The sequence below is a fragment of the Sciurus vulgaris genome (assembly GCF_902686455.1).
Source record: "Sciurus vulgaris genome assembly, chromosome: 19".
NCBI classification, from domain to species: domain Eukaryota; kingdom Metazoa; phylum Chordata; class Mammalia; order Rodentia; family Sciuridae; genus Sciurus; species Sciurus vulgaris.
The window spans coordinates 8,984,215-9,006,059 of record NC_136480.1 but is presented as its reverse complement, the minus strand read 5'-3'; the positions used below and the strand labels follow the sequence as shown (position 1 = coordinate 9,006,059).

Here is a 21,845-nt window from a genome sequence, read left to right as displayed (position 1 = left end):
TTATTTTGAGGTTGGATCTTTCCAAGCTGCCCAGGCTAACCTTGAACTTGCCATCCTCCTGCCTCAGCCTTCTGAGTCCCTGGGATTATAGGCCTGCACAACCACATCATGATTTTCTTTATTTCTATTGTGGTAAAATATACCTCTTTAATCATTAAGTGTACAGTTCAGTGGCATTATGTATATCCACACTGTGCAAGTTAGAAAATATCAGGGTGCACAAAAAGTCAGACATGTATTCAACAGTTACTTGGTAAGGCAAATTTTACTTCTGTAGAAAGGTGTGCTACCAAAAAAAAAAAATCTGACAAGTAAGCACACTAGGTAGAAAGTCTGCCCAGGTTTTTATACCTAAAGCAGCACTGCCCCTTACTCTGATAGGAGTTTGGGGTTACAGTCTACCAGATTGACTAATTTAAAATTGGGGAGGGCAAGAAGGGCTATAGTTGATTGGATCACCTACTACACTATAGGCATTATGATTGGAAGACTGAGGACAAAGGGAGGTATGAGGCAGGGGGAGGCTCAAAATGACTACATTTCAACTACCTGGTTTAGATTACAAAAACCTTATTTTTGTTACATATTAGGAAACTCATACTACAGGTTTAACTTTGAGAGAAAAGGGAACATTAATCTCACAAAGTATCACCACCACCCATTTTTAGAATTTTTTCATCATCCCACACAGAAACTGCACTCATTAAACAATAACTTCCCATTCCCTATTCACTCCTAGGCAACCGCCTTTCTACTGTGTTTTCACAGATAACATTTTATTTGGAAGTCATTTCTTTTTCTGTCACGATCTTGAAATTTTTTTACTATAGTCCAACTACCTCATAGAGCATCACTCCATTTGGGTTTATCTGGCATTTCTTCATGATGAGATTCAGGTTAAGCATCTGGCAGGCTCACCACGGAAGTGATGCTGTGTTGTCAATGTATCAAAAGGCAAAAGACGTCGTTTTGGTTCATGGCCGTTTTGATTACTTAGGTAAAAGGGAGCACTCTGCCAGGTTTCTTCACTGTAAAGTTACCGTTTTCTTTCTGCAACGATTACGTGATTGTTTGTTTGTTTGTTTGTTTGGTACTGGGGATTGAACCCAGGAGGTTCTACCATTGTACTACGTTCCCAGCCTTTTTTAAAGGCAGGGTCTCGCTAAGTTGCCAAAGATGGCCTCAAACTTGAGATCCTCCTGCTTTAGCCTCTCGAGTCACTGGGATTACAGGGGTGCGCCACCACCCCAGCTGATTAAGCGATTTTAATCAATTTGGGGGGATTGTATGAATGAGTGCTGGTGTGGGGTCGGGGTGAAAGAAGGCTTCCAGGCATGTTTCCCTGTGAAATGAGAACACCCGCGCCTTAAACTCAGGTTGGAGCTTAAGAAAGTGTAAATGCACGAGACGCCTTCGGGCAAACTGCAAAACGATGCCAAATTTGGGAAATTAACTTCTAGCACACTCTACACGTGCAGAAGTGGGGCGTGGCTTTGAGAAAGCGAGGGCGCATGCGTGAGAGGAGTAACCACAGAGTTGGTCCTCCCGGGATAGAGGGGCCGGAAGTCTTCCTCGCAGACCAGCGCGACCGTTGGGTATCTGTGCTGAGGCGGCGCGAACAGGGTCCTTGAGGTTCTTAACGGTGTAGTTGCTGTAGCCGGTGGGCTTGAGGGGCTGCAGGGTTCTGTTCGGGCACAATGGCGTCTCGGGCAGGCCCGCGAGCAGCCGGCACTGACGGCAGCGACTTTCAGCACCGGGAGCGCGTCGCCATGCACTACCAGATGAGGTATGAAGTGAGGCGAGGAGCACGGAGGCCTTCTTCCTGGCTGGAGCCTGCCAGGGTCTGGGAGGCAACACTAGTCCGGGCTTCAGCGTTTTACTCCCCAGTCCCCGCTCACCTGGAAAGACCCCTCCACCCGTGACGACCTCCCCAGTCCTGGGGAAACTCCGTCGCCCCCGCGAGCTCCTCCCATTGATCCGCCCATTGTGCCCTGGGGGATCCAGCCGGTCGTGGGCCCCGGAGTCGCGGCGATGCTGGCCACGCCATGTGACCTTGGAAACTTGGAAACCTCATTTCTAATTGAGCCTCTGTTCCCTCATTTGCAGAGGGAGAAAATGATCTACCTTTCAGATTTTGATGAAGCATTAGAGAATAACTCATGTAAAGGACGTAGCATAGGGCCTATCACATAATAATACATGGTAGCTGTTATATTCTGGGCCGTTGAGGGGGATGTGGACGGTAAAATGTGTCCCTGCCTAAATGAATTTTGTGAACAATCCCACGTGAGGGCTGTTTTCTACATTCGTTTATTCATTCCATAAATTCTTGTTGAGCTTCTACCCATCCTGCATTGTGTTAGGCAGTGAAGATAAAATAGTGAGCAAAAGCAGATGTGCATGCTATATCTTAAGAGTTTATTTTAAACCAAGTATGGTGGCACATGTCTCTTTAGAGCCAGTTACTTAGGCCGAAGCTGGAAGGTCGTTTGAGCCCAGGAGTTGGAGGCCAGCCTGAGCAAAACAGGGAGACTCCCAACCAAAAAAAATTAAAAATAAGCAAAACTCAACCTTGCCTTCATGAAGCTTGAAGTCTGGAGGTGATTGACTCCCCCCTCTTTCCCACACTTTTCTACAATGAATATTTTAAAATTAAAATTAAACCATTTTCTTTCTTAAATTCATTGAATCCTCCCAGAATGCTCTTCACATCCTAGGAATTTTGAAGAATGACAAGCTCTTTGGACCCTCACTTCATTCTCAACCCTAGGCCCCTGCCTAAGATGTCCTCACCACCTAAGCAGTGTTTTCATGCCACCCAGAGCAGAAACATTGCACACAGGAGTACCAGAAGGATACATTTGGGACCTGAGAATTCGAAGAATAGAAGAAATATATTCTCTTAGATGAAATATCTATAACTGAAGTGTGGGCAGCCTTAGCTGGCTTCCTTGTTGCTAATACCTTCTCCCTCTAGGCTGTACTCCTCTGGAGCAAAGTCATCTTTCTAAATGGTGCAGTGTTATTCTGCCTTTAGGCCATTCATAGTCTTTGCAACTTCATGTCCTACTATTCCCCTCCCATCCACATTCAGCCATCTGGTTTCCTGGAACACTAATGCTTATGCCTTTGTGTCTGCATGCTGTTGTCTCTGCATAGAATGCTCATCTCCAGCCATCCCTAGAACTTAAATCAAATGTCCTGGTTGAGATAGCCTTCTCTGACATTCCATCCCATACAGAATTGATTCTTTCCTCTTGTGATCCTGTATATCTTGGAACATATATTTACTAAAGCTTTTTTCATTTCATTTTCTAATTGTTTTTTCCTGTGTTCCTTGTGCTCAACCTCTGTCACAGACTCTATCATTCAAATTTGTATCCCCATGTCCAGTACAGTTGCCTGGCATAGAGCTGGTCGTCAGAAAAATTTGAATGAAAGGTGCTTCTCCCTCTGCTCTGCCCCACAGTGTGACCCTCAAGTATGAAATCAAGAAGCTGATCTACGTGCATCTGGTCATATGGCTGCTGCTGGTTGCCAAGATGAGCGTGGGACACCTGAGACTCTTGTCACATGATCAGGTGGCCATGCCTTATCAGTGGGAGTATCCATATTTGCTGAGCATTGTGCCCTCTCTCTTGGGCCTCCTCTCCTTCCCCCGCAACAACATTAGCTACCTGGTGCTCTCCATGATCAGCATGGGGCTGTTTTCCATCGCTCCGCTCATTTATGGCAGCATGGAGATGTTCCCTGCTGCTCAGCAACTCTACCGCCATGGCAAGGCCTACCGCTTCCTCTTTGGTTTTTCTGCCGTCTCTGTCATGTACCTGGTGTTGGTACTGGCAGTCCAAGTGCATGCCTGGCAGTTGTACTACAGCAAGAAACTCCTAGACTCTTGGTTCACCAGCACACAAGAGAAGAAGCGAAAATGAAGCCTGCCTGATGGACTTCTCTGAGGTTGACCAGAGTGAGAAGGCTAGAGGAACTGTGTTCCTAAATCTCTTTGGTGATTAGGGCAGGTCACATTGGCACCTACGGCAGACTAGGCCCAAGTTTTGACTTAGAGTTCTCCCATTGCCATCTGTGAGGTGGCAAAACTATAATTTATTCCTGGTGGGCTAAAACTGGGTGACCAACAGCTGTGAAACAAACTTCAGTTGGTTGAAGTTGAACCCCTTAGTGCTTTTTCTTTAAGACTGAGCCTTACCCTTGCCTTCTCTTGGTCATTTTCCCTACGTCCATTCATCAAGACTGAAGGAGATAAGGAATATATCAAATTCTACTTCAGTCAGTAGGTCATAGGGCAGGAAACATTTGGGAAGCTGCTCCCCCTTCAGGCTGTGCTCTCTACCACAAGCATTTTAATTAATTAAAAAGAACCTCAATAAAGTAAAGACTGCCCTGTCCACCTTGTGCCTTGTGTTTGGGATTTGATAAGAATGTGAAAAGTGTGTTGGTTGAGTACCTTAGACACTAGGGAGGTGAGTACAGCTCCCTGAGAAACCTGGCAGTGGCTGTAGAGAAATGGACTTGGCATGGGAAATATAAGTCAGAGTTGTAGCCCTGCAGCTGATTGTCAAGAACTGCCATGGGCTAGACACTTAGTCTCCACCTGTAACATTTATCTAGCCTGGGTTATGGACTCTTCAGTTGGATACTCATGTTTATCATTTATGTGCCCAAAAGAATGTTAAAATATCTTTGTGTATAGGACGTATGAGCTTTCTGTTACTGTAAGAAATACCTGAGGTAAATCAGTGAAACAAAAGATTTATTTTGGCTCATGATTTTGAAATTTTCAGTCCCTTTTCAGTTGTACCATTGCTTTTGGTGAGGTAGTCAATCATGGGAGCAAGTCCGGGAGGAAGCTGCTCATCTCGTTGCAGCTGGGAATTGAAAAAGAGAGGAAAAAAAGTCTCAATATCCCCTTTGAGGGCACACCATCAGCGAGCTAACTTCTGCTTGGCTTCACCTCCTAAAGGTTCCATCACCTCCCAGTAGTGCTGCAGGATAAGGACCAAACCTTTAATGAATGAACCTTTGGGGGACACTATGTAAGCCATAGCAGGTAACTTACAATCCAGTGGGAAAGTGCTGTGTGTGTGTGTGTGTGTGAAGCAATCAGTAAACATAGGATCTAATGGTTTGGAGCACATAATTTAAGAATAGAAGTAGAAAAGAAATCTGTGATTAAAATAAAGCTCTTTCCTTTCACACTTTGATACACAGTAAATATTTATTGCATGAAAGATGAATGTGCCTTTATTACTTAACCTTTAAGACACAGCTCATGGTAATTCTGAAACCTTCCAGTTCCTTCAAGTAACAAGAGTAATTTATCTGAATTTTTATTTTACTACTTTTATTGGCAATTAGTTGTGTACGTCTTTTCATACCCCTTGCATAGTACCTAGCACATGGTGTGCACTCTGAAGTGACCAAATGAAGTAACTTGCCCTACTGTAGACTAAAATCAGTATATTTCACAGAGAACAGAATTAAGCTGAAGCACAGGAGGCTGTGGCAGGAGAACTGCAAGTTCAAGGCTAGACTCAGTAACTTAGTGAAACCCTGTTTAAAAATAAAATATAAAAAGGGCTGAGGATGTAGCTCAGTGGTAAAGTGCCCTGGGATCCAATCCCCAGTACCAAATAACTTCTTTATTAGAATGGTATTTTGTAACAGTCCTAGAATACCTTGAAGATCCATTATGAAAATTATTATCAACAATGCAAAACAAAAAATTTGGTCTATGTAGTTTTCTGCTTGTTAGATTGTTGGAATTCTGTTTTTCTGGGCTCTTCCTATTAGTTTTTCCTGCCTCACTTTGTAATGTTCCCTGAAACAAACAAGGTCTCCTTTTTGGATCTTGATTTAGTGGAAAGAATACTGTTTGAATTAGAAGATTGGGGTTCAAGTACTGATGTACCTCCCAATCATAGAACTAAGATCATCCCTGCCTGAAGATCCAATCAGCATTGTGGAAGTGCTTTACAGACTGTGTAATACTGTAGAAACATGAAGAGTGGTATTTGGTGCCTGATCTTAGACTAGAGAGTGAAGGAGTAGGAGGGACTCTTCAAGATCTTCTAGTCTATGAGACATTGTGCACAGTGGAATAAACAGCTGCAGGTACTGGACTGACCTAGGTTGGAATGCTAGCCAGGCATTTTACTACCTTTTGTCTTGAGCAAGACACTTGAACTTCACATGGGCATCCTAACTACCTCCCAGAGTTGTTCTGAGACTTAAATATGTGCATTAATTGTCTAGTACATAGTAGAGGCTTAATAAATATCAAAATGCCTTTCCTTGACAAACAGTGTTGATCTCTCTTAAATTGAGTCTCTGTCTTAAATAATTTGTTCTTCAGAATTCTGGAAGATAATTCTTTCTGGAAGGAAGAGAAAAAGTAAGGAAGGGATACTTGCTCTTGATTTATATTGGCCTAACTGGAGTGCCCAAGGCACAAAACAGTTAATACAGTTGCCTCAGAAGACCTTAGGAATTGGCCAGGAAGATCCTGGAGCTGCTGCGCCATGGTCTGTCCAGAGTCCCTTCATGGGCAAGACTAGGACCAAAAAACAAGAGCTGCCAGAGGTCCCCACAGGTACTCTACCTGGGCATGTGCAAAGGCCTGTGATCCCCTAGTGAAAGTTATTAGACCATGAGGTCTTGGTCAGCTCATTCAGACACAAACTATAGGTGGGATAAGGCTCAGTCACCCTCAGGGAGCATAAGTCCTCTGGGCTGAGGTCCTAAACCACACCCTTGTTGCCTTCATTTTAGTTGGCCACTTCTTATTCCAGCCACCCAGTTACTTACTCCTCCCTTGTTGACACTTGCCAGTCCCCTCCCTCCTACAAGGGAGGGACTGCTGATCAATCAACTGTCATCATGCCCACTTTCCTTTATTCTTCCAGCCATTCCAATTTTTCTCTTCATTGTTTATCCTGCCAACTATATCACACTGCTAAATCTTCTTTAAAAAAATATTTTGTTTTAGTTGTAGGTGGTACACAATACCTTTATTTTTATGTGGTGCTGAGGATAGAACCCAGGGCCTCACGCATGCTAGGCGAACGCTATACCACTGAGCCACAACCCCAGCCCCCACACTGCTAAATCTAGTACCTTCTGTGGACAACAGGATCCAGAAACCTTCTGATCTCCCTGAGCAGGGTGTTCTGGCAGAAAAAAAAAAAAAACAAAAACAAAAACAGGAAGACAGGGTGATGAGTTCCAGCTCTCCAGTGCTCAGTTGTGTGTTGGAGCAAGTCAACTAAATCTCCCTGAGTGTTTCCCAGTCAGTATAATCAGGTCAAAAGGCTGACCTCAGGAGTTGTCGTGCTAATAAAATGAGATAAAGTGAGCAAAGTGCTTGACGCAGAGTGTGATCATAGGAGTTTAGCAAGTATTGATCTCATCCCCTGCTTTTCCCCAGGATGTGCTGGAATTCACATATATGCTTTTTTACTTCAATTATTTTTGGAACTGGCTCCACACTAAAACCAGGAAAACAAAATTAGACTTACTTTTTCTTTTTCCCTCTTTCTTCATCTTCATTCCTTTTCTACATGCTCCTTTTCTTTCCCCCCTCCCTTTCCTTCCTCCTCCTTAACATTTCCCTCTATTCCCTTTCCCTTCACTTCCCTCATGTCTTCATTTGTTCACATCTCCATTTATTTCTTTTCTGCTTCTCCAACCATACTTTAACCAGGGTCAGAGAGCAATTAACCAAATATTTTCACTTTGAGATTGGAATCAGAATTCAGAGATCTAGAAGGACGAGTGTTCTAGAATAGAGCCAAGCTTCTCACTTGATGCCCCAGCTTTAGAAAACTCAATTATTTATATAGAAGGAAACCACTGTGAGGTAGAGTTGGAGGGAAGGCTCCCTAATGCATTCTTGATATGGCCACACCACCTTTTTCTCTCTTCAAATCTTACTAATTTGTTGCACAGATGAGCTCCAAGGCCAAAAAACAGCACTGTATCAGGCAGATCCTCAGTTCAAAGAGAAGAAGAGGATGGGGCAGTGGGAAAGGAACCACAGGATGCTAGAAAGAACATTGAGTTGCGAAGGCCTAGCAGAAGTGGAGCTCCCTGGGCTACAGACTTTGACCTCGACCAAATCACTCTCCCTTCTGCTTCCTTATTTCTCTCTTTATGAAATGAAAACAATAATCCTCACTTATCTGTCTCACAAAGTGCTTGGATCAGATATGAAAATGCTTTGTGAAGTATAAAACAGATAAACTAGTTAGATGAAATATATCTGTTTACATTTATTCAACTACAAAGCACCTATTTTAAGACATTCACAACTAGGCATTGGAGAAACAGAGTAAGAATTTTTATCTTTTAATGAACTCAAAAGCTAGAGGATATTTTTAGGATAATGGTAGGATGTGACCTTCAGATGGTGCACCTGAACATTTAGGAATAGAAATGGCCAAATGTAGGTCACCTCAGAGCCAGGTGGGTAGTGGACACGTGTAATCCCAACTTCGTGAGAGACTGAGGCAGGAGGGTTGCAAATTCCAGGCCAGGCCTGGGAGACCTAGTGAGACAGTATCAAAATGAAATAGAGCGAGCCAGGTGTGATGGCACATGCCTATAATCCCAGTGACTCCGGAGGCTGAAGCAGGAGGATCAAAAGTTCAAAGCCAGCCTCAGCAAAAGCAAGGCGCTAAGCAATTCAGTGAGACTCTGTCTCTAAATAAAATACAAAATAGGGCTGGGGATGTGGCACCGTGGTTGAATGCCTCTGAGTTCAATTCCTGGTACCCCAAAAATTAAATAAATAAATAAATTAATTAATTAATTTAATTTAATTTAATAGAAAGGGCTGGGGATTGAAGCTCAATGGTAGAGCATCCCTGGGTTCAATCCCTAGTACAGCTAAAAAAGGAAAAAGAAGAAGGCTTTGATTAGATACTGAAGGGTTGTTAGAATGAAGTTGCAGAGGGACAAAAAACAATCTCAAGGAGCTGGAGTTGTGGCTCTGTGGTGGAGAACTTGCCTAACACGTGTGAGACACTGGGTTTGATCTTCAGCACCACATAAAAGTAAATAAAAGTACGTGTCCCATCTACAACTAAAAAAAAAAAAAAAAAAAAAAATTTAAAAAAAAAAACTCAAAGTGCTTAGACTACTTAGTATGCCCCAGACTTTCCTTCTACTGTGGGTGTCACCAACGTGAGGGCTGAAGCAGCTCAAGTACTCCATGAGGGGGAGGAAGCTGTGGGATGATGGGGAGGGTCCCCACAAAGACTGGAGCCTTGTCAGCCTTTTCCTGCACCGGAAACCACAGGAAACCAGGTCAGTGTGTGGGGCCCACTCCCTCTACTCCAGGGCTCATCTATGAGCTCTGGGGCTTCCTTAGCAGGCTGTACTGATTAGTGGGTCCTGGATGCTAGAGAACCCTTTGGCATGGAACCCTTTGCCCAAAAGAGCTAATAGGTAGAGAAAGTTAGCCAGGTGGGGAACCAGGGTATGCATGGGGGCATGTAAGATTTCCGTGCATCCTACAGCGCTTTTTTCTTTTTCTCTTTTGCTAAACTTTAAAATGGTTGGCCAGTCACCTATGTATTTTCAGCACCCAGTGTAGAGTAGTGCTTAATGGCTTTGTTAATTCTCTAGGTGAGGGGATGAAGCTTATGTCCTCTATGGGAGACCCAAGTTCAAAATCATGTTAATGGATGGGTCAGATCTGCAGGGTGTTTAGAAGTAGGAGGGGTTAAGAAATGGGTGCGCCATCTCCCATCTTGGTACTGTCCCCTTTCCTGTTATTTCTCTGTCACTGCAAGTGCCCCTTTATGTTTCAGATAGGGGCAAAAGGTTTTCTAGGGAACAAGTAACCCTCAGTCCCTTTGCTTGGAAAAGGAATGTGGCCTAGCCTGCTGGTTAGGATCAAGGAGGAGCTTTGGGGCAGGGCGGGGCCTGGGCAGGATAAGGCGAGGGCTCCTGCTGGTACCGGTACTCCCGCTGCTGCACAGCAAGGCCCTGCTGCCTGCCTTCAGGCCACAAAGCCATGTTCTGGGTTCCCTGATCCCACAGAAGCCCATGGGGAGCCCCAGACGAGCAACTCTGGTACTGCTGCTCTGCCTCTCTGCCTCTTCTGGGATTGGCTGCCCCCACCTGCCACACTGGATTACCCGCTGTCTACTGGCCTCTTCCATGGTAAGGTGCCAATGCCAGGTGGGGACACCTGCCTGGCACAGGCATAAAGCTCCCCACTTCTCTACCTGGAAGTTCCTACTCCTGAGTTTTTGAGTTCTTGTCGATATCACAATGTGTCCTCTATACAGTCTGGAAGGAACTGCCAAGGTCCTGGTGCACTGAGGGCCTGGACAGGGTGGAACTGGGAAGAAAAGAGTCAGGGTGGATGGGCTGTTAGCAGTGGGCCTAAGAACTGGATAGTTCCAGTCAAAGAGCCCAGAGAGAAAGCTTCTTAAAGGGAATGTCTTCTATTAATACCTCTCTTCTTCTTTTTGCTGCTGGGCCCTGTGCCTTCAGGACAGGAGTTTTCCTGGTGAGTCTCATTTCCTGCCCCACTAGTGCCTCTTCCTTACACTCCCTTTTGTTCTAGATCCCCAGTGAGCCCTCTATTGTAGTTGTTGGTTCCCAGCCTGGGAAGTAGCATTGTATCAATGCAGAAGTGCAGGACACCCTGGATTTGGACTGCAGTTTATCCCAAACTCCATGAATGGCCTCAGGCAGTGAACTTTTACTCCTCTGACTCTCCAGATTTTGAACTATATAGTAGTGGTAGAAAACTGATTGTATTGTGGAGACAGTGTTGCTTCTGTCCTGTGGGGAGAATTAAGTGATGAACATGGATACATCTCCTGGCACTCCATGAATGTCAGTTCTTCCCCTTAACCAGTCCTTCACTCCTATCAGTAATACAAAAGCAATACTTCATATTTTATGGAAATTCTACTTTGGCAGGCATTTCCCCACATATTATCTTCTTGATCCTTACAACAGTCCCACTTTATGAATGAAGAGTCAGACAGTTAGGGAGGTCTCATAACTTGCCCACAGTCACATGTCCAGGATGTAAGTGTCAGCTCAGCATCAAATCCATCTGGTTAAAAATAATAATAAAATCAAATCCAATTGGTCTGAAGGAGGAGGGACCTTTTTAAACCCTGTCGTTTCCTTTCCTTTCCATCTTGTATAGGAAGTTCTGTGTCTATTCCCTGTCATTGCAAGTTGGTTCCCCTCCTCTCCACAAAGCCTTGGCATGTGCAGGTCTGGCACTGGCCCTGCTGTTTGTGCCTGCATCTGGTGTCAGAGCCCTCAGGTATGAGAAACAACCCAAAGGAGGTGTGAATTTGGGACCTTTTTTGGGGGGGAGGGGCTATTTAGGCTAAAGCAAACAGGACCTGTCAGTGGTCGAACAGTTGTCAACCTCAACAGAGACTTAGAACATCCTCAGATATCACACCTTCACTGATATCCACAGGTGTATCTGTATGACTCTGTGGAGGTGTTAATCTTTTCAACCAGTTCTTAAAATTTGGGGGTTTATATTAACTTGACAGTTATTACTTTCTATTTTTAAGGTAGGATTCATCTTTCTTATTCAACTATATTTTCATTGCCTTGCCTGGTACTTACTAAATATTCATATACTGCTTAAGAATGAGCAGTTTCTAAGTTTTCACTATTAGAAATAATGCTACCTTTGATCCAAGCATGGTGGCTCATGCCTGCAATACCAGTGATTCTGGAGGCTGAGGCAGAAATATTACAATTTCAAGGTCATTCTGGGCAACTTTGTAAGACCCTATCTCAGAACAAAAAATAAAAAGGGCTAGGGATGTAATTCAATGGTAAAGTACCTCTGAATTCCATTTCCCAGTACAAAAGAAAAAAAGAAAAGAAAGAAAAAGAAATAAAGCTATAGTGAATACTTCTGATTATATATATGTATCACTTTTTCTCTACTTAAATCAACTCTTCATTGCCTCATAATTGTGAGGATTAAAGAAGCTTGGCACCATTATCCTCCTTGATTTAAAATTACTTACTATCTGGGAGTAATGGCACACACCTGTAATCCCTGCACCTCAGGAGGCTGATGCAGGAGGGTTGCAAGTTTGAGGTCATCCTTGGCAATTTACCAAGACCCTGTCTAAAAATAAAAATTTAAAAGGCTGGGGATATAACCCAGTGGTAGAACATGCCTGGGTTAAATCCCCAGTACCACAAAATATTTTGTGCTCTACCGATGGGGTATATCCTAGCCTTTATAATAAGCCATTTTATTAATTTATATATTTATATGAATATATAAATATACATATATTTAAGTATACATATTATATATATTACATATTTATATAAATATATTATATTATATTTATATAAATATATTATTACCCAACATTGGGCCACATCTTCAGGTAGGGGAGAGGCAATGAAGCCTGGATATTAATATGTCCTCCTCCCCTATACAGGCCTTCAGAGGGCCTGGTTCCACCTTCTGCTGCAGAAATCCAAAAAGTCTTACAAGTTCAAGTTCTCTCAGAGGCACAGGATGCCAGCATCTTCTCAGGTACTCTCTCTGCCATTTCTAGCTCTGCCATGTACCCCACAGCTCTTTGCTTCTTAGTCTCTCATTTTGTTCCCCAGCCACATGAAGGAGGTTGAAAATGTGGAGATTACACAGTAAGGGAAACAAAGGCCAAAAGAAGTTGTTCAACTTGACTGTGGTTCCTCAGGTTCCAGAGGCACAAATAGAAGCCAGATTTCCTAATTCCTGGCCTAAGGCCAACCTTGTTCTCTGCTTACAGAGGAAGTTGCTAGGTAGCTGTACCCTGTTTGAGAAGGACCATCACACTTCCATCCCCTCCCCAGACCTTTCTCAAAAGGGGCTGCGCTCCAAAAGGACCCAACATTCAGATCCAGAAGTAGTGGACAGTCTTCCCAGACCAGGTTCACAAAGGAATGAAGGTAGGCCTGGGGAAACAACAGGAGTTTGTGTTAGCTGTGTAGTGCTACCCTGCTAAGCCCAAGTGACAGGGCCACTGAGTACCTACCTCTCCTCAGGACCTGAATTCTCCTTTGATTTTCTGCCTGAGGCACGGGTTATTCGGGTCACCATTCCTCCGGGCCCAGAGGTCAGCATGCGTCTTTGTCACCAGTGGGCACTGGAGTGTGAAGAGCTAAGCAGTCCCTTTGATGCACAGGTTTGGAGTGTCATCCCTCTGTAAAACAACCAGATCATACTGGGCACAGTGGCACATATCTGTAGTGCTAGTTACTTGGGAGGCTGAGGCAAGAGGATTGCAAGTTTAAGGCCAGCCTGGGCAATTGAGACTCTGACTCAAAATAAAATTTTAAAAAGGCCTGGGGATGTAGCTCAATGGAAGAGCTCCTTCCTAGTATGTATTAGGCTCTGGGTTCCATTCCCAGCATGAAAAATAAATAAATAAATAAATAAATAAATAAATAAATAAATAAATAAATCAAACAAGAAAGAAAGAAGCCAGAACACTCAGTACTGGAGCACATGGGGAGAGTGGGGAGTGAGGTCATTGTCTAAGACCTCCTTATAAGGTGAGGTGTCTAGCATTAAGCCTTCTTTGAACTAGAGAGGAAAAGCAGGGGTCCTGTTACTTGGGAGGAGAGGAAAAAGAGGGAAAGGCAGAGTCCTGGAGAAACCATGAATGATGAGCAGAGAAATTAGTATATTTTGTACCCCCAATAAGACCTTCAGTATGATTCAGGTTGCATTAGAGGCCTTTTCAGTTCCCATAAGAGGTTCTTGTCAGGGGGAACAGAGTGGTGACATATGTCTTGATACCCTCCCTTCTCTTATCCTTTGTTCTGCCCCTCAGGGAATGAGATATCCCCCAAACTCCCTGCCCTGGCCCTAACATCTCACCTCCACCTCCAGTTGCCACAGATGACACTAATTTGCAGACTGATGCTGTACCCCAGAAGTCCTCAGCTTTCTTCCTTTATTCAATGGTGATGATAACTCACAACTTCACTCTGATATTAGTATGTATTAATTTAGTTAATGCTACTAATCCCCTGCCTGGCATACAGTTGGAGCTCCATAAATCCATATTCCTTTTCCTGTCTCCTACCCCTTCACTCCATGTAGAACACCTAGAACAAATGGCCACAGAGGAGAAACCCTGTGAAAGGAAATTTTTCAGTGTAAGAAAAAAGTGAAAAAGAGAAAAATAGGGTGTGTCGGTCAATGTCCTAGGTTCCTTGCCCTTGTCCATGTTTCCCTGCTCTTTTTTGGGTGTCTCTTCTGACCCTTTGCTGTTTCATCAACAGATAATCATTCCTGGGGGCCACACTGCAGACTTGCCTTATGAATTTCTTCTGCCCTGTCTGTGTATGGAGGTGAGCAGAGGAAAATATGTGGGTTATCGGTAGCTCCTTGGTCAAGCATATCTCTAGTAAGTCAGATTTTAAAAGAACTGGATGGGGCTGGAGATGTGGCTCAGTGGTAGAGAACTGCCCAATATATGTGAGGCCCTGGTTTCCATCCATAGCACTTTTGGAAAAAAAAAAAAAAAGATTGGGTGTTACCAAGATGCATAGGAAGTTAGTTAGGAAGACTGATACCAGTGTGGCTGTGAGCCATATGTGGTCCAAGGTCCTGTTGAAGACAGGACCTTCTTAGGGTAATTCCAACCTCAGCCTTACCCAGATCCAGCGTTCCCTGTCTACAGCTAGCTCAGCCTGTAGAGAAAACACTGTGTGTTCTGGGGAGTTAAGGTTCCATTTGCCCCAAAATTCTTGTCCCCTCTACCTCTCCATTATAGTCCTTCACCTTTCTATATAAGTCTGAGGTGCCTAGTACCAAACCTTGTTTGGACTAGACAAAAAAGGCAGGGGAGTTTCATTGAGGAGACCAGACAGCAGACACAGGCAGAGACCTGGAGCAATGAGCAACTGCCATGTTGAACCACAGTTGGGCACTCAGGCAGTTCAGAGTTAGGGCAACAAAGAGCACTGGGCACCTTGGGAATGACTGAGGTGGAGGCCAGGGCAGGTGAAAGTTGAAGAAGGTAGGCCTTGTGATTTCCTTCTTGCTGGGGCTAATTCTCCCTAGGGAGAAGAGAAGAGGTATTAGCTCCTCTCCTGCCGATCTCTCTCTTATGCTCTGGAGTTCTTCCCCATCCCGGCCCACATCCCAGCCTGCCTCCCTTCCTGAGTGCCCTGCCAGCTCAGGTAGCTTGCTTGTATCACAGTAGGTAGAACCAGAATGAGTTTTAGGTCTGAGTGATGCAAGGAATGCCACTCCCCTGACTCTGCTTTCTCCCCTGTCGCCCCAGGCATCCTACCTGCAAGAGGACACTGTGAGGCGCAAAAAATGTCCCTTCCAGAGCCAGCCTGAAGCCTGTGAGTGCTGTTTGTATGTGCTGTGGTACACACACTCTCTCTCTGTCTCTCTTATGCACAGAGAGAGAGAGAGAGAGAGAGAGAGAGAGAGAGAGAGAGAGAGAAAGAAAGAAAGAAAGAAAGAAAGAAAGAAAGAAAGAAAGAAAGAAAGAAAGAAAGAGAAAAGAAAAGAAGAGAAAAGAAAAGAAGAGAAAAAAATACACACACACTACCTGTGTAGGAGGAAGCCCCCAGAAGACATGCAGGCACTTGCCCTGGAGTCAGTGAGAAAAGGGCTGTCATGTCTGCCCATCAGCCTGCCAATAAACCTGAGGGTACTGAGCATCGTAGGACTATGAAAAAGTCAGAAAGATGAGAGACCCAGGATGTGGTGTTCTAAGAGGAAGGGCCAGAAACCTGGGTTCACCCCTCAGCTCTGCCACTTATTCTCCTTTGGGCCTTATTGTTATAATATATAAAATCATGGAACTTGTGCTGTTTCATTTTCAAATTGTGAGTCTTAAATTAAATATCACATGTGAAAGTGGTCCATGACATCTAAAGTGCTGCATGCACATTGTCCTCCAGGAGAGACAGGACACTGACACAATTGGTGGCACCAAGCAGCCCACACACAACACATGCAGAGCAGAGTTTTAATAATTAAGGGCCAGGCTTTGGGACATAACCTCAGGAAAGGGACAAGCCCAGGAAGGCTGTTGTGAGCAGAGATGTTCCCTCAGAGGACCTGGGACCTAAGCTGGGCTCAGAAAATGGGCAGGATTTAGAAAGTAGAGATGGGAGAAGGCATCCCAGGTCCTGAGAGGAGCCTAAGAAGATTTCCAGCATGGAGTGTAGCAAGGGGCTGGCTGGAATGGGGCCCAGGATGGAAAGAAGGGTAATAAAAGGATAGAAAGGTAATCAAAGAGACTCAGAGGGATGCTCACCCACTGAGTACCTACCTGTTCATGCCAGGAACCATGCTGGGCACTTCCACATCATCTCTTGGAGCTCTTGGGTTGGGGGTGGCAAGATGAGCCTAGAGCAGGACTGAGGTCTTACTCTTTGACCCTGCCACCTGCCAGATGGCTCAGACTTCTGGAAATCAGTGCACTTTACTGACTACAGCCAGAGCAATCAGATGGTAATGGCCCTGACACTCCGCTGCCCACTGAAGCTGGAGGCCTCCCTCTGCCAGAGGCAGGACTGGCATGGCCCCTGTGAAGACCTCCCTAATGCCACTGCTCAAGAATCAGAGGGAGTAAGGACAGACCGTCTTCCCCAGGACTGAGGTGAGCAGGGTTGGGACCCAGAGACCTTCTTCCTGACTGATTCTTCTCTCTCCTGCAGTGGTATATTTTAGAGAAGGTGGACTTGCACCCCCAGCTCTGCTTCAAGGTACAACCACAGGCAACAGGGGAAGGGAAGAGAGAGTGGGTGATGCCTGGAGCTTGCTGATTTGCCATTTTTGTGTTTCTCAGTTCTCCTTTGAAAACAGCAGCCATGTTGAATGCCCCCACCAGAGTGGTGAGTCACATTGACCTCAGAATCCCCTCCCCATATTTCCCCCTTACTCAACTGTGACTGAACAAACCCTAGTCCAGCACTGACTTCCCTGTTCACCATAGCCCAGCCCTGATCACCTTCCACAAACAGGGTCTCTCACATCCTGGAATGTGAGCATGGACATCCAGGCCCATCAGCTGGTCCTTCACTTCTCTTCGAGGACGCAGGCCACCTTCAGTGCTGCCTGGAGCTACCCAGGCTTGAGGCTGGACACCTTGATTCCCCCTGTGTACAGTGTCAGCCAGGTATGGCCTAGCCAGGGCTGACCCCAGTAGGTCCTGTTGCTTAGAGCATGGCCCCCACATCTATGTGCCACCTTGATGAGACAGACCCTGGGTGGGTGGAGCCAAGCAAAACCCTTACTTCTATCTGGTTAATTTATTTACTGATCAGCCTTTCTTTAGCTGGTCCTCTGTCAGTAAGTGGGTCCTCAAAGGGGCAGTTTCTAAACCTTTCAGTTCCTGAACTGAGTGAGATAATAGAGACAAGGGGCTGACCCTTCCACATCCAGCTATTCTCTAGTCCACCTGAACTGCTGCCACATTTTATATTGATGTCATTCCTGAACACAGCTGTCCTCTACCCACTCTCCTGTTTCTTCAGGGTCTCTGTGCAGAAGTTCTCTGAGTCTCTCAAAAAGTCTCTAGAAGCTGAAGTACTCTCTGTACAAAACCATAAAGAGATTTAATGCTATTATGTGGACTAAGAACAGTTTGACTAACAGACTCTCTTCTGTGTATGATATAAAAACCACAATCCAACACACCCACAAAACCACAGCACCAAGCTATGTATGACTAGCTTGTTCCAGTTCTTTCTTAAATGTTCACTTGCAGCTTATTTATTTGTTTTGCATTATATAGGGATTCTCAAGCAGACAGGTGGTAGTAAACACATAGGATTTAAGATCAAATTATATAGGGTAACCTAAAAGTGAGACCTAAACCTATTGACTCATGTAGTTCTGCAAGCTGGGAAAAGACTACCTTCCTTGAGTTCAGACATGATTTGAGAATCACTGTATCACTATCTGCTCACAAATTGACTGAAGAGTTGGGTCTGAGACAGGTGTGAGGCACTGGGTTAAAGCATAGAGGATACTCTGGAAGGATAGAGACTGGTTAACCCCCTAACTATTTCGCAGAACACAGGGGGAGCCATGTCCCACCTGTGGACAGATAGCAATCAGTTCTGTCTAATTCAACATGTGTTTATTGAGCACCTCAGTGCTCACTTTGTATTAAGCCCTGGGAGATACAAGAAAAATATGTAAGAATCTCCACCCTTCCGAAGTTCATAGCTACTACCAATAAATGAATATATACTTTAATTTTTTAAAAGAGCATTCATATGCATATTCCCTTTTGGTGCTCTCAATCCATTAAAATAAAGATATTGCTCCCTGCATACATATGAAGAAACTGAGGCCAGGGAGAAGAGGTAATAATTTCCATGCAAAAATCACACAGCTAGAATTAAAATGACAATAATTAAGCCTGAATGTAGGTCTCCTGACTCCACAACTCACATTCTTTATAACATTACTTCCTCTCCTGGGTGGGAGGGTGGAAAAATAAAGGGAGCACATAGAATTAGCCTCCCTGGTTTGTAAGCTGTTGGAGGACAGAGACCTACCTGTCTGTGACCACCTTTCCCAGGGCTTGACCCAGAGTGGTACTCAGAAGATGTGTGTTTGTGACATCTTAACTGCAGAAGCTGAAATCTCGGAAAGATCAGTAGGGACTGTACTGGTCAAAGAAATCTTGTCTGAAGTGACGTTTGTCCTGTAAAGCTGGGTGGAATATTTTGGGGGTGGGGAAGGACTGCATAGGCAAGATTCAGAGGCTGAACACGGCCAGATTTGCTTCTGTGGGGACAGTCATTCTGCTGTTTGTTCCTACAGACCCAGGGCTCAGGCCCAGTGGCAGTGGACCTCATCATTCCCTTCCTGAGGACAGGGGGCTGTGTCCTGGTAAGGCATCCTACCTACCCTCAGTCTGCATATCGTCCCCTAGCATCTGCTCCTCAGGTGGTAAACATGGAAAATATAGTCTGAAAAACTGGCTTGGCCAGGATAGTGTTTTAAATTGGAATTCTCACCATTTACATATCTTTTTTTAAAGCTGTATTTCAGCTTTTCCTGAAAAATTAGAAAACCTAGTGCTCTAGTCCACATTTGGGCATGGTGACAGTGGCCCAGGGCTCAGCGGCATCTGATTGTTTCAGTTGGCCTGTGCTCTCCAGCTCCTTCCTGCAGCTCTGGCCAACTTTGTGAATTTACTTTTTGAGTTTGGCCCTATCACACTTGTGTTTGCCACCGCTGACCTGTTCTGTGTCAGGCTGGGAACTGGAGCAGACAGAGCCTGAGCTGGAGATACCCCCTAGCTATTAGGGACTTCCCTTCTCCCCACACCGCCTCACTCAACTCCCCATGGAAGGCAGGGATGCTGTGGCTCACAGGGTGGGGGCTCTGTGCCCTCAGGTGTGGAGGTCCGATGTCCAGTTTGCCTGGAAGCACCTCTTGTGTCCGGATGGTGAGTTCTTTGGAGAGAGCTAAGAGGGAGGTTGGGTGCTGAGGAGCTGGGTTTGGCCTCACCCTGCTTGACTCAGTCTCTCACAGACGCCTGGGGCTCTTGACCCTGGCACTGCTGGGTCTCACCACCCTACTGGGCGTTGTTCTGGTCTTCACCTGCCGGCGCCTACTGCCAGGTGAGCTCACCTTGGGGTAACCAGAGGCTTCAGACATGCCCTGCTGCTAGGTTAGTTGTTTCCTCCTGTCCCCCTCCTTCCCTGCCTCTGCACCTCTCAGGCCTCCTTGTGGGCAGGAATGGTTACGGCAGAGGAAAGTCGGTTGTCTCTGTACCAAGACAGTGGGTCAGAGGCCAGCGGGGCGAAAATCTAGTCTGCACGGCTCTTGCCAGGTATTGCGTGCTCCCGAAGGGACACCTATAATTATCCCACAAGCACTCTAAGGGCCCGGGCTGCCCTGGGTACTGACTCTCCAGCACAGATAAGGGACGGCAGGGGCACCCTACCGCGTAGCCGAAAGGCTGGGAAGGAGAGGGCCAGGTTGTCTCTGCTCCACTCTATTCGGGTGTTACTCCCGCCCTCAGGCCGGAGCCGAGCGCAGCCGGTGTTGCTCCTGCATGCAGCGGACTCAGAAGCTCAGCGGCGCCTAGTGGGAGCTTTGGCCGAACTGCTGCGGACAGCGCTGGGCGGCGGGCACGACGTGATCGTGGACCTGTGGGAGGGGACACACGTGGCGCGCGTGGGCCCACTGCCATGGCTCTGGGCGGCGCAGGCGCGTGTGGCGCGGGAACGGGGCACAGTGCTGCTACTGTGGAGCTGCGGGGGCCCTGGCCCCGCCCATGGCCTGGATCCTGGCGCCGCATCCCTGAGCGCCCTGCTACGCGCTGTTCCACGGCAGCTGCTGATGCTCGCTTACTTCAGTCGCCTCTGCGCCAAAGGTGACATCCCCCAGCCTTTGCGCGCCCTGCCACGCTACCGCCTGCTCCGAGACCTGCCGCGGCTGCTGCGGGCGCTAGGTGCGCGGCCGTCCACGCAAGCCACCAGCTGGGACCACTTAGGAACTCAGCAGTGCTTGCGTGGCCGTCTCAAGCTGTGCCGCCAACTAGAACGTGAGGCCGCCAAACTCGCCCGCCAAGGTTCCTCGGGTTTCCACTCCAGTCCCGGTTGTTTATGGCCACAGTCTGTAGGGGCGCTGGCTGGAACCTCAGAATGAGCCTTTGGACCTGAACTCCTTAGGGGACCTCCTGAGAACTATTGAGAGAAAAGACTTCTAACCCAGGAGGCCCAGCCTGGGCCTCAGGCGGGTCGAGTTTTCTTTTCAGACTTGCCTGCATCTTACAAGCTCTAGGGGAAGCGCCCTTTAACTGAGAACTCAAGACTCATGTTCTGATGGAGAGAGGCCATCGTGCTCCCTAAAGATCCAGAAAGAGAGCATGGGCTGCAGTCTAGGCTGGAGAGGATGGGGCAAGGGTGTTGGAGGCAGGAGCTGTCCGTCCTTCAGGGGGTTGGGACAAAAACCCCTTGGGGGCGGGGGATCTTCCTTTTTTTAGACCCAAGCCCTGCCTAGAGGGAGAAAGAGGAGGACTCTTGACCAAGGAAAAGTAGCTTTGGCCCTGGGTGACAAGGCTAAAGGTAGAGCAGGAGACTGAGATCCGGAAAGATGAATAAAGGTGAACATTATAGATAAAGGAATACAATGTGCTTCTCGAGCGTGACTCAGTGGGAGCCTGCAGGGGGGTGGTTCTGTTTCAGTTTGTGAGTCCAAATCTTCCACATTCACACCCACACTGTGGACCACACATTCTCACAAGAAGTGCCTGGGAAAGTCAAAGGAGAACCAGGCAATCTCCTGGATCCTCACGGTGATTCTTTCAAGAGGAGAGAGGAGAAACAGAGGCTCTGCTAGGTGGTGTATTCATCCTCATGTGACCAGCCATGGCAGTAGCACAGGCAGGACCTCTGCCTGGCTCTGGGTCCTGGTTTCCTTCCCCCATACTACACTTGAGCCTAGACTACCCACTTTCTGGTACCCTTTAGAGCTCCTGTCCCACAAAGGGACAATGAGAGTCAGGAAAGTGTGTGAAAAGGGACCTGAGGTATCCCTAAGAGGAAACCCATTGGCCCTAGGATCTCAGGTTCACATGGGAAGTGGAAATGCCCCAGGATTGCCCAGCCCTGGGATGGATTCAGTTGGAGCCTCCTCCTTAGGGACTCTCAGGATGAGTAGGAACTCCCTTATTCAGCCGTGATACTGCACTGTCCTCCTGGGGGCCCCTCCCAGTCAGGTGTCAGCTGTAGAGGAGGAGAAGGAGAGGCCACCATCCTAGTCCCAGGCTGCTGGCTGCCTGGCTTGGTGTGGGTGGGAGGGACAGCGCAGGGCGGGGCGG

The 21,845-nt window shown here is 46.4% G+C and overlaps 2 protein-coding genes across 12 annotated transcripts; both read left to right on the top strand.

Annotated features, from left to right (window-relative positions):
• The first annotated feature begins 1,549 nt into the window (after positions 1 to 1,549).
• Positions 1,550 to 6,320, top strand: JAGN1 (jagunal homolog 1). The gene is made up of 2 exons (XM_079122364.1): positions 1,550 to 1,786; positions 3,470 to 6,320. Exons 1-2 carry the CDS (start codon positions 1,698 to 1,700, stop codon positions 3,930 to 3,932), a joined length of 552 nt encoding a protein of 183 aa, XP_078978490.1. The 5' UTR covers positions 1,550 to 1,697; the 3' UTR covers positions 3,933 to 6,320.
• A 3,310-nt stretch (positions 6,321 to 9,630) lies between these two features.
• On the top strand, positions 9,631 to 21,785 carry IL17RE (interleukin 17 receptor E). Of its 11 annotated transcripts, none has more exons than XM_079122338.1 (16): positions 9,635 to 10,185; positions 10,522 to 10,537; positions 11,192 to 11,314; positions 12,474 to 12,571; positions 12,874 to 12,969; positions 13,066 to 13,205; positions 14,311 to 14,379; positions 15,318 to 15,384; positions 16,449 to 16,624; positions 16,714 to 16,761; positions 16,845 to 16,890; positions 17,020 to 17,174; positions 18,833 to 18,901; positions 19,412 to 19,463; positions 19,540 to 19,638; positions 20,043 to 21,785. In XM_079122338.1, the coding sequence occupies exons 1-16, from the start codon at positions 9,891 to 9,893 to the stop codon at positions 20,669 to 20,671; spliced, it is 2,178 nt and encodes a 725-aa protein (XP_078978464.1). In that variant the 5' UTR covers positions 9,635 to 9,890; the 3' UTR covers positions 20,672 to 21,785. The 11 variants fall into 11 exon arrangements, with proteins under 11 accessions (XP_078978469.1, XP_078978467.1, XP_078978464.1 ...); XM_079122339.1 differs by having other exon boundaries at positions 9,938 to 10,185; positions 12,810 to 12,969; XM_079122335.1 differs by lacking the exon at positions 10,522 to 10,537 and having other exon boundaries at positions 9,637 to 10,185; positions 12,810 to 12,969.
• Positions 21,786 to 21,845: the final 60 nt, after the last annotated feature.